Source organism: Musca domestica, unplaced genomic scaffold, assembly GCF_030504385.1.
Source record: "Musca domestica strain aabys unplaced genomic scaffold, Musca_domestica.polishedcontigs.V.1.1 2, whole genome shotgun sequence".
In the NCBI taxonomy this organism is placed as follows: domain Eukaryota; kingdom Metazoa; phylum Arthropoda; class Insecta; order Diptera; family Muscidae; genus Musca; species Musca domestica.
In genome coordinates this window covers 18,120,475-18,138,027 of record NW_026712249.1, presented here as the reverse complement: position 1 = coordinate 18,138,027, position 17,553 = coordinate 18,120,475, and the positions used below count along the sequence as shown (strand labels likewise).

At 37.3% G+C, this 17,553-nt stretch overlaps 1 protein-coding gene across 1 annotated transcript in view; it reads left to right on the top strand.

Moving 5' to 3' along the window:
* Nucleotides 1–17,553, top strand: part of LOC101901086 (uncharacterized) — a gene marked incomplete at its 5' end in the record, with an annotated part of 109,298 nt that overhangs the window by 38,976 nt on the left and 52,769 nt on the right. Inside the window, 2 exons of the mRNA XM_059121702.1 lie at nucleotides 4,994–5,194; nucleotides 10,162–10,971. Of these exons, the coding sequence (XP_058977685.1) occupies nucleotides 4,994–5,194; nucleotides 10,162–10,971 (1,011 nt within the window). The remainder of the gene's footprint in view (nucleotides 1–4,993; nucleotides 5,195–10,161; nucleotides 10,972–17,553) is intronic.

The following is a 17,553-nucleotide window of genomic DNA, read 5'->3' as shown; positions in this document are numbered from 1 at the left end:
AAAATAAACGCTTGGTCGAGGGTTGCTTTGGAAATGGCTGCTAAGTGTGCAAGTTGTACTAAATTGTACTAAATTTAGAACCGTTTGATTTAGGGTCAACAGATGAAGATGGTATCTTGAAATGGTGTATTGGGATCCCTGTTGGTAGTAGCTTTTTTATAAAGAGATGGTTTTGGAGATGTGTACTACAAGCGCACGGAAAGTACAGACTAGTACTATATTTAGTACAAGTTTTTCTTGGGAGAACAGATTGTGCTTGATATCTGATATACATATTGAGACATGTAAGTGCTATTGGAAATGTGTACTATAATTGTGCGAAAAGTACTAAAAAGTATTTTCAAAGTACTATAATTGTAATAAATGGTACAAAATGGGGTAAAGAGGGGGAAAAAAGAGCTGAAATTCAGAAATTTTGTATTAAGGTAATTGTTGAGAGGATAGGGTTAGGGAGATTGTTTTCAAATAGAGTACTATAATTGTATAAAAGTACTATAAAAGTACTGAATGCTACTATATTCTATTATGGGGGAACCAGTGGGCTGAATTCCAGATTCCGGAAGTACTTTAGGTTTTGAAAATTGATATGCGTACTTTAACTCAACGAAAAAAAATATTTGTTACAAAATTGGTATTAGGTGAAGGGATAGAGCTAAAATCCTGAAATTTGATATGGATGTCACTAATGGTGTCTGTAGTTGAGAGAAGGGGGTGGTTTTTAAAATTAGTACGAATATTTCAAAATGCCACACAATGTGCCGTTGGGTTATGTGACGGAGATTTGGTATTGGCGTATGGAGAAAAGGAGGTGGTTTAATATAGCTTATATATATATACAGAGTGAGATGAAAAAACTTCAACCAACTTCAGACTGCTGTCATTTTTTTCGAAGCCACTCATCTGACAGCTGTTAAAAATATAGTTCAAAATGCCACAAAATGTGCCGCTGGGTTTTGTGACAGAGATGGAATTCCGAAAGTTGGTATTGCGGTCACTATCCGCGTATGGAGAGAAGTAGGTGATCTTATATAGATTATACATACAGGGTGAGAGGAAAAAACTGCAACCAAAGTCAGACTGCTGTCATTTCTAAGCCACTTGTCCGACAGCTGTTAAAATTATTCCAGTGACAGCTCATTATATTGTTTACAAGCGTACAAAAGTATTTTGGTGAGAATTTTCCAGGAAAAAAGTTATTCGTGATGGAATTGAAGCGTGATAGTGTGATTTCTTTATATTTGGCTGGAAAAACAAAAGTGGCTATCGTTAGAGCACTCAAGCATTTAAATGAGAATAAGTCTTTTGTGTATTGTACCATCGCTCGTTGCCGTGATACTAGTAGCGTAGCCCGACGTCAAGGAAGTGGACGGAAGTGGAAGAAAACAGCAACATCAGCAGAAATGGTTCGAAAAGTAAAGAAGCGACTTGATCGAAACCCGCGTCGCAGTGGCCGAAAAATGGCTCGTGTGCTGAATATATCGCAATATTCCTTTCGGAAAAATTTAAAAATTAGCTCGGGGTAAAGCCATTGAAGTTCCAAAAAGTGCAAGAACTTACACCGCAACAGAAAGAAAATAGACTCAAAACAGCTAAAGAGTTGCATCGCTTGGCCGAAAGTGGTGAACTGCCGAATTCGATTTTCTCCGATGAGAAAAAATTCGTTGTCCAGCAGTTTGTAAACGAACAAGATGTAAACAAACAAAATGATCGTATTTACTTGCCAAAGAGGTCAGCCGAAAATGTGTACCTTCGGTTGGCCACCAGAACTCAAGCGCCGGCATGGTAATGGTGTGGGCCGCCATACCAGTCGATGGTCGTTCTACGCTCGTATTAATCGACCGTAACATTAGAATAAATGCCGAATATTATCGCGAAAATATTCTGGAGGGTATATTAAAGCTAAAGCCTTGGGTGCGCAAACTTTTTGGCCACAAACCTTGGACAATCCAACAGGACTCAGCACCATCGCACTCAGCATGCACCACTCAAGAATAGTTACAAAATGAGGTTCCTCGCTTCATTTCCAGCGCACAATGGTCACCAAAATCTCCCGATACCAATTCGTTGGACTATTGTGTCTGAAGTATTTTGCAAAGCAAGATTGGCACTAAAAAATACCAAAGTGTCGATCACTTCTGGCAAGCGCTTCGCCGCGAATGGGCTAAAATTCCATAGAGCAACATCCGGGCAACGTGTGACGGTTTCATTGGCCGTTTTGAGGCCATAATTCGTGCCAAAGGTGACCAATTTGAATAAATCTAAACTTATTCTAAAGTTTTATGCTATTTCCGACATTTTTTGCTTTCATTCAATAAAATTTAAAAAAAAAAAACAAGTAAGCAAAGGCTACAGTCGAGCGGGGCCGACCGTTGAATACCCTACAACACTATAATAAACCATACAGTTTGTATAGGCGAGATACTCGAAAGAATTCCACAAGATATTGTGACAAATAATAAAAGAAAACCATCAGGTTTCGTTATCTAATTTTCGAATAATAGCAACTTAAACTAATTTACTCATTTCCAATTTATTGGCAGATGTTGCACGTAAATGGTCTACCTAGATCTGGAACCAATATTTCCCAAAGACCTATAATCTCTCAGAAGTGGCAAAAGATTAACAATTATTATTGCTTTTTGACTGAAACGCATCTATATGAGATACAGACATTTGACTATATTCTTCAACTAAATCAGCGTTAACGAAATAGTCAGAAGTACGTCTTTCCTCTATTTGTGAATTCTCCAAAAAGTCACTGGAATGGACATTTTCGTATTTTGTCTACAAAAGTTGGCAAACTATTTCACACATTGAATATTTTTGGATGGCCATCCAAAACTGCTTGGCTTTTGTAATGTCCGGTAACCCTCATTCAAATGTGCGTGAGAATCGGGCGATAATTACGACCTGCAGACAATTTGCAGTTTTTTGGTCCATTTTAACCCCTAAATATATGGCGATCATCTCCAAAAAGAGTAGGCTTCTATTCTGACCCTCATCTTATCTCCATGCAAAATTTCGTAAGGATCGGGCCATAAATGCGATTTGTACATGATATTCTGATATTCCAAGTACTTAGTTTTGTTAGCTGTAGAAATATTACCTAATGTTTAATTCAAAATGAAAATATGCCAAAAATATGACAAAATTGAAAAAATATGAGGAAATGTAACAAAATCAATATTTTCATCTTTAAAGAGATATTTTTATGCGATTTTTTTTAGACGTTTTTTCTTTCCTGTCAAGAGGCCATTCTGAATTAATGAGAACTGTCGAAATCAGTTCAGCCGTTCTCGAGATATAAGAGATCTTTCAAGCATATCTTCTTTGATAGACATATATATCGCACATATTTTGCTATATATCCAATTTGTTGGATGTTAACATCAATGTAAAGATCAGAAGTAACCTTGTCATGGCTTTGTGATTTCGCCGGTATTTAAAATATTCGCGGTTTAATGAACAATTTTGAATTTTTTCAATACAAAAGATTTGGTCTATTTTACCCGCTAAATATAATCCGATGATCACCCAAATTGGTAAGCTTCTTCCCCGCCCTAAAATCTAGCTACATGCGAAATTCCGCGTCGATTGGTCTATAATTGCAACCTGTATAGCTACTGCAAAATGCGAAATTTTTTCAGTATTTGGTCCATTTCAACCCCTAAACATTTGGCGATCATCTCCAAAAGAAATAGGGTTCTATTCTGACATTAACCCCACCTACATTTTAAATCTCGTGAAGATCGGGCCATAATTGCGATCTGTAGAGTGATTACAAATTAACATGGACAGACGGACAGACGGACGGACGGACATACATAGCTAGATCGACTCAGCTCGGCGAGCTAGGAAGATCCATATATACTTTCCTATGTGGGAAACCAATATTTCGAGGTGTTACATAAATTCTGGCCCAATCAAACTTATAATACCCCCAACACATAGTGTTGTAGGGTATAATAATACCCCCAACACATAGTGTTGTAGGGTATAAAAACATATATATGAGAGTTATAGCTATATCAGAACCGATTTTCTCCAAATTTGATGTACATGCTTCTAGACAGAATTTGGTCATATGTACCAAAATTCAGGACTTTTGGACAGATATTGGCCATTTTAGAGCACAACTAACCCGAATTCGGTTGAAGATATATGGGAGCTACATCTGATGCGACTATCACCAATTTGAACAGGGTTTGAATTGGATAATAAATGCGACCTGCAGTTGGTTCACAAAAATACTTGGACGGAAAGTGATTCTCAGAAAGTGATTCTATGAATATCCTCAGAAGTTACTAAGGGTCAATCTCACTTCCTTATCCCTGTTACAAACAAATTCACAAAGACATAATACCCTTTCCACTATGTGGTGTAGGGTATATAAATGGGTAATGGCACAAAAATAGAAATATTGAATTTTGACATGACCATTGACCCGTTTCTTTCAAGTACTTGGTTATTTTTAGTCTTCAACATTACCTCTTTCGCTGTCTTGACTTTGGGTGTGTATAACTATGTAGCAGAGTTGAATCACTTGGTTGACTCTCGACACCTAATGAAATAAACGGTTCTCTTTAGGCAGGAGATCGTAGTACCCTGATTTTTGAAAGGAGTTCTGCTAAAGAGACAAAAAATATTGATGAGCTACAAAAACAAAAAAAAAAAGTAAATAAATATTGGCAAAGCATCAGCAAAAGTCCCTCTTAAAGCAATGTTCTACAATTTTTCGCCTTTTTCATTATAGTCACCACATGAACTAAACCGCAATATTTATGCCATAACATTTCAAATATTTACTCTTCCCTTTATAATTTTCAAACCATCGTCATCAACCATGATCTCAACCGCAACCATCATGACCATCAACATTACATTTACCATCGTTATCATCATCATCTGCACCAACATCACAGAAAAAGCCCAACCAAATAATTACTGATGCACTTAAATCCTCCACTTATCCACACATGAACTATCTTTACAGCTGCTTCGGTGGCGGTCTCATCCTGGACCCTTGTGGCCATATCCTGTGAACGCTACTATGCCATTTGTCATCCGTTGCGATCGAGACGTTGGCAGACGAGAAGTCATGCGTATAAAATTATTGCCTGCATTTGGTTCGGCAGCATGTTGTGCATGACACCGATTGCAATTTTCAGTCAATTAATGCCGACAAGTCGACAAGGTGAGTAAATTAAGTTTGATGGGACTGTGGCAATACCAGAAGCAGAAGCAGCAGCAGCAGCAGCAGGAATTGCTCTGCAACAATATTATCTGTTCGATCATGAATAATTTAAATTGCTTTTTGGTATGACATACAAGGCCTGATGTTATGCTCGCCAAATGAACTGGGGAAATGCATAAAAGTGGAAATGATTTTCTTTTTTTTTCGATTTATTAATTTATGGGTGAAATTTTATTAACTTGTAGTTTGCATTGCATATCCGTGAGGTATGAGTAAGATTATGTTGGAAAGAAAATATGAAGGTCATAATTACGAAAAATTGAATTAATTTTTAATAACCCCACGGAAATTTAACCACATGTGAAAAAAAATGTATTTAAAACCAATTTTAATTGCGGGTAGTTCGGAAGTGATACAAAATCTGAAGCAACGCTCTAGCGGCTTTCATGAAGAGATAAAGGCAGAGTTGTTGGTATCAAGCCTCAGATAAAGATATATAATACTTCCAACATTTTACCCAAATGAATATGGCAGTTCCTATTCGGAGTATATTAAGTTCTGGCCCAGAACCAGGAGTTTAAGAGGCGTGTAAAGAATTGCGAAAAATTCCCAGACATTATTTAAAATTATAAATCAGCGATTTTTTCTTATGCTAACCCCCTTTTCCATATCCTTTACCTAATGGTATATATAATTGTAGATAAACAGTATTAATAAGCTGTACTGAACTATCTCGACCTACATACCAATCAAGTTATTAAAAATATCAGTGAATAGCGAAAACTAAGGAATAAATAATAATATACCCTCCAACTTGTAGACTTAGACTCCGATTCCGCAACCCATGTTCAAGGTATTATGTTTTTGAGCATTTCTTTATAACTTCCAAATGGAAACGATGTAGACATAAGTTTCCTTCTGGAGATCTGCATAGAAACACGTTCAAGACATTATCCACGGGAATTAATTAAAATTTCGTATTTGAAGATCTTAATGGGTACTACAGCCTCTGACAAACTAGTAAAAAATCTGTAGGTCCAGCCCAGCCGAACGTTAAATACCCTCCACCATTTGGAACGAATTTCGGAATTTTCAAAAAAAAAAAAAAAAAATTAAATAAAATCCGTTAAAAATTCTGTTAAAATCTTAAAAATACCGAATGTAGCCATTATATTATGGTTTATACGAATACTTGGACCTGTATAGGCAACTTTTGTCAAAAACCATTACAATATTCAATTTCGAAACTTGAAAAAAAATGCAGCTAAATTCATCAAAATACCGGTTATACGGGGGCTTAACCATATGCTGTAGTATCCATTATGAACTTCAAATACCAAATTGTAAACAATTCCGGAGAATAATGTCGCTAAAATCATCAAAATACAAATATCAGGAGGTGCCGTTATATGGGGGCTATACGATGGCGTAGGTAGATCTGCACAGAAAATTTTCTGTCATAGCCTGTAGTAACCATTACGAACTTCAAATACCAAATCTGAAACAATTCCGGTGAATAATGTCGCTTAAATAACCAAAATACCGAAAAAAGAGATGAGGACGAGATAATAAAACTGCAACAAAGTCAAACGCCACAAGAAATATCGGGAATAGCATCAAATTTTAGAAAAAGTTTAGATTTGTTCGAATTGGTCACTTTTGGCACGAATTATGGCCTTCAAACGGCCAATTTAACCATCACACGCTGCCCGAATGTTGCTCTGCATAATTTGGCCCATTCCCGTCGAAGCGCTTGCTTGAGGTGATGGACACTTTGGTATTTTTTTAGTGCCAACCTTGCTTTCCAAAATACCCCAGACACAATAGCCCAACGGATTAGAATCCGGAGATTTTGGTGGTCATTGTGCGCTGGAAATGAAGCTAGGAACCTCATTTTGTAAGCATTCTTGGGTGGCGAGTGCTGAGGGCAATAGTGCTGAGTCCTGTTGGAATGTCCAAGGTCCAGAATACTTTCGCGATAATATCTGGCACTTATTCTGATGCCAGGGTCGATTAATACGAGCGGAGAGCGACCATTGGGTGTTATGGCGGCCCACACCATCATCATGGCCGTCGCTTGAGTTTTGGTGGCCAACCGAAGGTGCACTTTTCAGCTGACGTCTTTGGCAAGTAAACACGATCATTTTGTTTGTTTACAAACTGCTGGACAACAAATGTTTTCTCAAATGTTTCTCTGTTTTCTCAAATTCGTCAACTCATTAGCTCTTTTGAATCTATTTTCTTTCTCTTGCGGTGTAAGTTCTTGCACTTTTTGGAATTTCAATGGCTTTACCCCGAGCTCATTTTTCAATATTTGCCGAATGGATTATTGCGATATGTTCAGCTCACGAGCCACTTTTTGGCCACTGCGACGGGTTTTCGATCAAGTCGCTTCTTTTCTTTTCGAACCATTTCTGCTGATGTTGCTGTTTTCTTCCGTCCACTTCCTTAAGGTCGTGCTACACTACCAGTATCACGGTAACGAGCGATGAGATGGGACACAAAAGATTTATTCACATTTAAATGCTGGAGTGCTCTAACGATAGCCACTATTGATTTTCCAGTCAAATATAAATAAATCACACTATCACGCTTGAATTCCATCACGAATAACTTTTTTTTCTGGAAAATTCTCACCAAAATGCTTTTGTACGCTTGTGAGCAATATGATGGACTATCACTTCAATAATTTTAACAGCTGTCGGACGAGTGGCTTTGAAATGAACGCAGTCTGAATTTGGTTGCGTTTTTTCATCTCAACCTGTAGTTTTCAGCCGATTTGGTGTTTAAGTCCTCCACATTCGTAAAGTGCACCACACAAGAATGATGTCCGGTATCAGATACAGCCCAGAAATATATCTGGTAAATTATATCAAGATCGGTTCAGGTTTGAATATCCATACATAACTTCAACCGATTTCGGGTTAATTGTGCACCAAATGGCCAATATCTGTCCAACAGTCCTAAATTTTGGCACATCCGACCGAATTCAGTATAGAAGCAAGTACGTCAAATTTGTAATAAGCACTTCACAACAATGATATTTGGTACCAGATATCAGATACATGTACCAGATATCAGATACCTCTGTCAATATTATCAAGATCCGTTCACTTTTTGGTACATCTCCCATACATATCTTCAACCGATTTCGGGTTAATTGTGCACCAAATGGCCAATATCTGCCGAAAGTCCTGAATTTCGGAAAATCCGCCTGAATTGAGTCTAGAAGCAGGCACCTCAAATTTGGAGAAAATCGGTTCAGAAATTGCTATAGCTCCGATATAAATGCCAATGGTGTTTAAGTTCCTTACATTCTTAATATGCATTCGACAACAATGATATTTGGTACGAGATATCTTATAGAGCTCGGAAAAACCTTTGGTAAATTTTATCGCGATCGGATCAGATTACGACATAGCTTTCATATATATCTTTATCCCATGTCAATTTTTTTTTTTTTTTTTTTTTTTTTTTTTTTTTTTGTACCAAATAGCCAATATCAGCCAAAATGGACTGAATTTTGGCAAATCCGACCGAATTTCATTTAGAAGCAAGTACATAAAATTTAAAAAAATTTAATTGAATTTAAAATCGGTTCAGATATAGCTATAGCTCCCATATAGATGTTTCATTTGATTTTGTGTTTAAGTTCCTCACATTCATAATATAGCTTCAATAACAATGATACTTGGTACCAGATATCCGATACAGCCAAGAAATACTTCTGCCAAATTTTATCAAGATCGGTCCGATTAGGATATAGCTCACATATATATCCTTAAACAATTTCGGGTTAATTGCGCACCAAATGATGTTCGGTATCAGGTATCAGATACAGCCCAGAAATAAATCTGCTAAGTTGTATCAAGATCGGATCAGATTTGGATATAGCTCCCATATATATCCTCAACCGATTTCGGGTTAATTGTGCACCAAATAACCAATATCAGTCCAAAGTCCCTCACATGCGTAATAAGCATTTCCCAACAATATTATTTGGTATCAGATAGAGCCCAGAAATACCTCTGTCAAATTTTATCAAGATCTGTTCTGATCTAAATATAGCTCCCATATATAACTTCAACCGATTTCGGGTTAATTGTGCACCAAGTGGCCAATATCAGTCCAAAAGTCCTGAATTTTAAGAAATCCAACCGAATCCCGTCTAGAAGCAGGTACATCAAATTTGGAGAAAATCGGTTCAGATATAGCTATAGCTCCGATATAAATACTTCATCCGATTTGGTCCCTCACATTCTTAATATATATATTCGACAACAATGATATTTGGTACAAGATATCTTATAGGGCTCGGAAATACCTTTAGTAAATTTTATCGAGATCGGCTAAGATTTGGATATAACTCCCATATATATCCTTAATACGATTTCTGGTTTATTGTGCAAATAATGCCTTATATCAGCCCAAATGGAGTAAATTTCGTGTCGTACGTTTCCATTTTGTGGAACTCGGCTCCGATCTATATTTTTTTTTTTTAACATAAACCTTTTCGAAGTAATATCCTACACTCTATACCAATATAAAAGCATAAAGTGTCTCCGTAAAATTTCGAGAAAATCTATTTAGAATTGGATATGCCTCCCATAAATTAGTTCTCTCTGAAAACAAACCATAACTGCTCTAAAGCCAAATTTTCATTGGTGGTATGATCTACTAATATTAATACATGGTGCAGGGTATCATATAGTCGGTCCCGCCGACTATATGGCGATCCATGCAGTTTGGTTATTTCATATAACAAATTTGTTTAAACAATTTCTCTCATTACCAATGAAATTACATTGCAGACTTGTAAAATTGTATCTTCCAAATAACAAAAACGGAAATAAACAATGAAATTCTACACGAAACAAATGCCAAAATTAATAAAATCATTTAACAAATTTTCGCATTTTCCTCCCTTCATAAGAATGTTCTATTTTAAAATTATCTTACTATTTCAGGTTATCGCAAGTGTCGTGAAAATTGGCCAGGCTATGCCATGCCCTACGAAAGACCCTACAATATTTTTCTCGACTTGGTGCTGCTCGTCTTACCTTTGGTCATACTATCGGTGGCCTATACCTTGATTACACGCACATTGTATGTTGGAATGCGCATTGAAAAGGCCATGATTTTTGGGGGTGGTGGTGGCGTTGGCGGAGGAGGACCCGGCAATTGTAACGGCAAATTAAATTTCGAAGAATTCTCTTCAACGTTCCACGCAAAATGTGGCTCATCTTGCTGTTGTATGACCACCGGTGGCAATATAAATAAAGCCGCTTATCTATCGACTACAACGACGCCAACCTCATCCATGACCACTTTGGCATCGACGTCGTCGGCAGTGTCGCGTTTAAGATTTCAATTTTCATTGCGACGTCATGGCCAAAAGACCGTAACAAATGTCACAATGAAAACGAATGTGGGTGGCGGGGCTGTGGGATCATCTAATAATATAACAGCTGCGGGCAATATTGGCGTTGGTGTTGGCGTTGGCGGCAGCATCATGCGCAGCCACTTCAGTCTGAACAAGGAAACCCATCATTTGGACGAAACAATACAAGAAACAGATATGTTCCAACAAAAACCATCATCAACGAAGCATTATCCACAACAGTATAGCAGCAATCAGCATCAACGATTGTTCCAACAGCAACAACAACAAAACCATTGTCACAATTACCATCAACACCAAATGTTGTTGCATCACGAAAGTGACCAGGACCATCATCATCAGCAACAGCAGCACGTTTCCACTAAATTTTGTTGTGGTAAGTTAGATTTTGTGTTTTATTGTCTTCTTTTGGGGCATCCTTCTTCTTCCTCCTTCTCATGGCTGTTCCATAACTTTTGGAGGGGGCGAGGGCTATTTTGCGGGAAATATTGTCACATTTATTTATTCATTTAATTCCATGCCAAGCTAGTACCCTACTATTTGATTTGAGAATATTGGTACAAAAAGACTCTTCTATCGACGAAGAAGAGGTCTTCTGTAGACAGAAGAGTTCTCCTACAGACAGAAGACCTTGTATAAACCGAAGACCTTAACAAATTCTTCTATAGACAGAAGGTTTAAAGAAGGCTCTTCTGTAGAAAAAGGACCTTTAAAAGGTCTTCTATAGGCAGAAGACCTTTATTAGGTCTTCTATAGACAGAAGACCTTTACAAGGTCTTCTTTAGGCCGAAGAACTTTACAAGGTCTTCTATAGGCCGAAGAACATTACAAGGTCTTCTATAGACCGAAGACCTTTACAAGGTCTTCTAAAGGCCGAAGACCTTTACAAGGTCTTCCATAGACCGAAGACCTTTACAAGGTCTTCCATAGACCGAAGACCTTTAAAGGTCTTCTATAGACCGAAGACTATTACAAGGTCTTCTATAGACCGAAGACCTTTACAAGGTCTTCTGTAGACCGAAGACCTTTACAAGGTCTTCCATAGACCGAAGACCTTTACAAGGTCTTCTACAGACCGAAGACCTTTACAAGGTCTTCTATAGACCGAAGACCTTTACTAGGCCTTCTATAGGCAGAAGACCTGTACAAGTCCTTCTATAGGCAGACGACTTTTATAAGATCTTCTATAAACCGAAGATCTTTGCAAGGTCTTCTGTAGACCGAAGACCTTTAAAAGGTCTTCTATAGACCGAAGACCTTTACAAGGTCTTCTATAGACCGAAGACCTTTACAAGGATTTATATAGACCGAAGATCTTTACAAGGTCTTCTATAGACCGAAGACCTTTACAAGGTCATCTATGGACCGAAGATCTTTACAAGGTCTTCTAGAAGCAGAATACCTTTACATGGTCTTCCATAGACCGAAGACCTTTACAGACCTTCTAGAGACAAAAGAACTTTACAATGTCTTCTATAGACAGAAAACCTTTACAAGGTCTTCTATAGACCGAAGACCTTTACAAAGTCTTCTATAGACCGAAGACCTTTAAAAGGTCTTCTATAGACCGAAGACCTTTACAAGTTCTCCTATAGACCGAAGACCTTTACAAGTTCTCCTATAGACCGAAGACCTTTACAAGGTCTTCTATAGACCGAAGACCTTTACAAGGTCTTCTATAGACCGAAGACCTTTACAAGGTCTTCTATAGACCGAAGACCTTTACAAGGTCTTCTATAGACCGAAGACCTTTACAAGGTCTTCCATAGACCGAAGACCTTTACAAGGTCTTCCATAGACCGAAGACCTTTACAAGGTCTTCCATAGACCGAAGACCTTTACAAGGTCTTCCATAGACCGAAGACCTTTACAAGGTCTTCCATAGACCGAAGACCTTTAAAGGTATTCTATAGACCGAATACTATTACAAGGTCTTCTATAGACCGAAGACCTTTACAAGGTCTTATGTAGACCGAAGACCTTTACAAGGTCTTCTATAGACCGAAGACCTTTACAAGGTCTTCTACAGACCGAAGACCTTTACAAGGTCTTCTATATAGAGCGAAGACCTTTACAAGGTCTTCTATATAGAGCGAAGACCTTTACAAGGTCTTCTATACAGACCGAAGACCTTTACAAGGTCTTCTATACAGACCGAAGACCTTTACTTGGCCTTCTATAGGCAGAAGACCTGTACAAGTCCTTCTATAGGCAGACGACTTTTATAAGATCTTCTATAAACCGAAGACCTTTACAAGGTCTTCTATAGACCGAAGACCTTTACAAGGTCTTCTATAGACCGAAGACCTTTACAAGGTCTTCTATAGACCGAAGACCTTTACAAGGTCTTCTATAGACCGAAGACCTTTACAAGGTCTTCCATAGACCGAAGACCTTTACAAGGTCTTCCATAGACCGAAGACCTTTACAAGGTCTTCCATAGACCGAAGACCTTTACAAGGTCTTCCATAGACCGAAGACCTTTACAAGGTCTTCTATAGACCGAAGACCTTTACAAGGTCTTCTATAGACCGAAGACCTTTACAGGGTCTTCTATAGACCGAAGACCTTTACAAGGTCTTCTATAGACCGAAGACCTTTACAAGGTCTTCTATAGACCGAAGACCTTCACAAGGTCTTCTATAGACCGAAGACCTTCACAAGGTCTTCTATAGACCGAAGACCTTCACAAGGTGTTCTATAGACCGAAGACCTTCACAAGGTCTTCTATAGACCGAAGACCTTCACAAAGTCTTCTAAAAACCGAAGACCTTTACAAGGTCTTCTATAGACCGAAGACCTTTACAAGGTCTTCTATAGACCGAAGACCTTTACAAGGTCTTCTATAGACCGAAGACCTTTACAAGGTCTTCTATAGACCGAAGACCTTTTAAAGGTCTTCTATAGACCGAAGACCTTTACAAGGTCTTCTATACAGACCGAAGACCTTTACAAGGTCTTCTATATAGACCGAAGACCTTTACAAGGTCTTCTATAGACCGAAGACCATTACAAGGACTTCTATAGACCGAAGACCTTTACAAGGTCTTCTATAGACCGAAGACCTTTACAAGGTCTTCTATAGACCGAAGAGCTTTACAAGGTCTTCTATAGACCGAAGAGCTTTACAAGGTCTTCTATAGACCGAAGAGCTTTACAAGGTCTTCTATAGACCGAAGAGCTTTACAAGGTCTTCTATAGGCCGAAAACCTTTTCAAGGTCTTCTATATAGACCAAAGGCCTTTGCAAAGTCCTCTATGTCGTTGGTCTCTCTTTTAAAGACCAAAGTCCTTTAAAGGTCTTCTGTAGAGAAAAGAGGCCTATACAAGGTCTTCCGCCAACAGAAATTCTTTTGTGCAGCTTACTTACCCTACAAAGTTCACAAGGCCTTCAAGAAAAATCTCCTACATAAGCTGTGGCCGCTTATAACCTAGTTTCGTTTTTTTCCTCTCTTTTTTGGCCAATTGAATTACCACAATTTTGTCACGTTTTATGGACATATTTTTGGTATTAGATTTCGTTACATAACATATTTTGTGTTTCCAATAAAATGAAGGATGAGAATGGTAAATAAAATAAAAAAACGTGCCACGATCTGTTTCCCCCGTTCGGTGGGTTCTGTATAATTTTTATTGTTTGTAAATTATTTAGTTTTTTTTTCTGAGAGATTTTTTGGATTCTTTCCTCTTTGGAATTGGACATTCATTTACTTGACATTGATTCCTTCTTTTCCTTAGAATAAACGATAAAGATGGATTTCTTTCAATTATGGCCAAAAAAACGTGTTGGAAATATTGAAATTCGAATCGATATTCAGCAAAAATATGCATTGATGTATTTATAGATGGTTGTGTTTTCCAATAAAAACATGTGTCCGTAACAATAAAACCTAAGTGATGTGACTGGTTAAGGCATTTATTTTTATTGTCAAGGACATTAAGGATTCAGTGGCCAAAAATAAATAAAATATGTCTCACGTAGCGGCAATTTATTTTGGGGGGAAGGTTTTGACAAGAGCTTATTTGTTTGATACACTTCTTTCAAAGTTTGATGTTACAAGAAAAATGTCTTCAACATTTTAATGAGTCTTCTTGTTAGAATAATGTTCTCAGAATAGCATAGACATTTAGCACAACTGAAGAAGGATTTAAATTTTCTTTAATAAAAATTGGCATGAGAATCAAGTTTGGAAATATGTGGTAATAAACTTGGATCTACAAAGGAAGGCAAGTGTATCGAGTGTTGACCAAAATGAAGGAGGCAAGTTCCTCCTTCTTCTGCACTTTTGGAAAATTTCGAATTAAGATTCCTCAGAATCCCTGCAATATAGGTATATAGTGTTTTCAGCAATATTGCAGATAAACATGCGAAGAATATTTTTGTCGAAAACTGTAGCCAACACGCAAGTCAAATAAGTAGACTTTTTGGTCCTTTTTTAAAATATGGCTAGAAACTTCCTTTAAACGGGATCCTAGCAAGTCAAAGTATCTCACGAAGTTATTTTTCATCAAAATTCTACTATTGGTAATAGAACACATCAAGAGTCTAACTTTTGACTAAACTCGAGATATTCATAAATATTAAAATCACATTTTAAGGTTAAAGCGTACTTTGTGTTAGTTTGTGCAAAAAATCATAATTTAGAAAGAAAGATGACATTTAAGTCAAAAAAAATCTTCACAAAATTTTAGTACAATGACCTTTACAAGGTATTCCATAGACAGCAGAACTTTACAAGGTCTTGTATAGACCGAAGACGTTGCAAGGTCTTCCTCATAAACAAAATCTATATTTGAAGTGTATATCACGAAAAAGAAAGCAAAGGCTATAGTCGTGCGGGGCCAACCATGTCATACCCTACAACTCTACAATAAGGTAGAAGCCCCCTTATGTCCAAATCCATTTTGAAAGATTTCATTTTAGAAATAATCTCATAGGGCCCTGCCCAGGTGTTACCCTTAGGCATTTGACCGGGGGCATTTGACAGGAGGCATTTGCCCAATATTTACTCATTCAATTGTAGTCCATTTTACAATTAAATATAATCCAATGATCATCCAAAATGCTCGACATCTTCCCTGTTCTTTACCTCTCCTCATGCAAAATTCCGTGTAAATATAACAAAAATGTTAATTTGATTTTATGTTCTTAGATTTTACCCTTTTCGGGCGAGAGCCCATTGCAAATTAGTGAAAATTTGCAATATCCGTCCAGCGTTTCTTGACTTATAAGCGAAATAACTAACATAAATTTCATTTACATATAGATTGTTGCTATTTCGCTACATATCCAATATGTCGGCTATCAGCATAACTGTAATGGTCAGTTGTGACCTTCTAATAAATTCGTGATTTGGCCGGGATTAAAATTATTCGCGGTTTTGTGGAAATGTTCGTTTTTTTGACATAAAAGTTATGAGTTATTTTACCCGTTAAATATTGTCCGACGACCGTTCAAATTGGTAGGCTTTTGCTCATCCCTAAACTCTAACTCCATCCAAAATTCCGCGTTGATTGCTTTATAATTGCGTTTCCTGTAGAGCAACTGCAAAATGAGGAACATTTTTCAGTTTTTGGTCCATTTCAACCCCTAAATATTATACGATCATCTCCTTAAACAATAGGCCCTATCCCCACCTCCATTTTCAATTTCGTGAAGATCGGGCCATTATTGCGACCTGTACCTTGATTACAAATTAACATTGACAGACGGACGAACGGACATACATAGCTAGATCGACTCAGCTCGGCGAGATAGGAAGATCGATATTTACTTTGGGAAACCAATATTTCGAGGTGTTACATAATTTTTGGCCCAATCAAACTTATAATACCCCCAACACAATGTGTTGTAGAGTATAAAAAAATTTGAATCAATATTCGCAAGAAAATATTCCCTAATATTTTTGATGAATTTTGTGCAAAAATCTCCAACAAGGCATCATTTTAGAAGGATGACGTTGAGGAAAAAAAATCCTTACCAAATTTTACTTTAAGTCACAAAAGAAGAAAAATTAGAATTTCCACTCCGTATCAAGAAAATATTTACATCAATAAAAAACCGAAAAATTTCCCTAAGGGCTGAGGGACATGTGGCTAGAGAGGGTATATATCTTTTGATATGGAAAAAAACGTGCCTCGTCGAAATAACGGTCTAAGACCCTAGGTCTCTTTGAACCAAATCCGTTTCAGAACATTTGAAGTCGATCTAGCGCTGTCTGTCCGTCTGTCTGGCTGGCTGGAGCGCACGATAACTCTCGAATGTGGTATCCGATTTGGACCAAACTTGGTACATCGTAATATTATTATGAAGCTTAAATCGAGTTCGGAGATGGACAATATCTCCTCCTGACAACCCCCCCACAAAAGGTCGAAATTTAAATACAAATATTTTACTGCACAGAAAGTGAAAGGATAATCCGATTATAAATGTCATAATGTGTGATATAAGAGTCCAATTGTCTTCAAACTACACATACCACAATAATTTTTTATTAACGCAAGGTCTGGTGTGAATATGGAATATATCGGTCTACTCTTTCTGGTACCTCCCGAACAAAAAATTAATATTTTGAATATCCATGAAGCTCATAAAAAGCGAAATTAACATCCGATTCCATTCAGACTTAGTACATCTCAAGATATCCATCAAAGCAAAATCAGTTATAAAGATGGTAGAGATCGGACCATTCCTTCTGGTATCTCCCCCACAAAGAGTCAAAATTCTGAATAAACAAAACGATAACAAAATCCGAAATAAGCTTCCGGCTCCCTTCATATTTCACACATCCCATTAATAGTACTAACACAAGATCAGCTGTAAATATGGGATATATCGATCCATTCCTTTTGGTACCTCCAATTTTCAAAAAATTACCATATATCTAATATACAGGGTGAGATAAAAAAACTGCACGACAAACAAAGTCAAACACCATAATTTTTACATTTATTTTTAA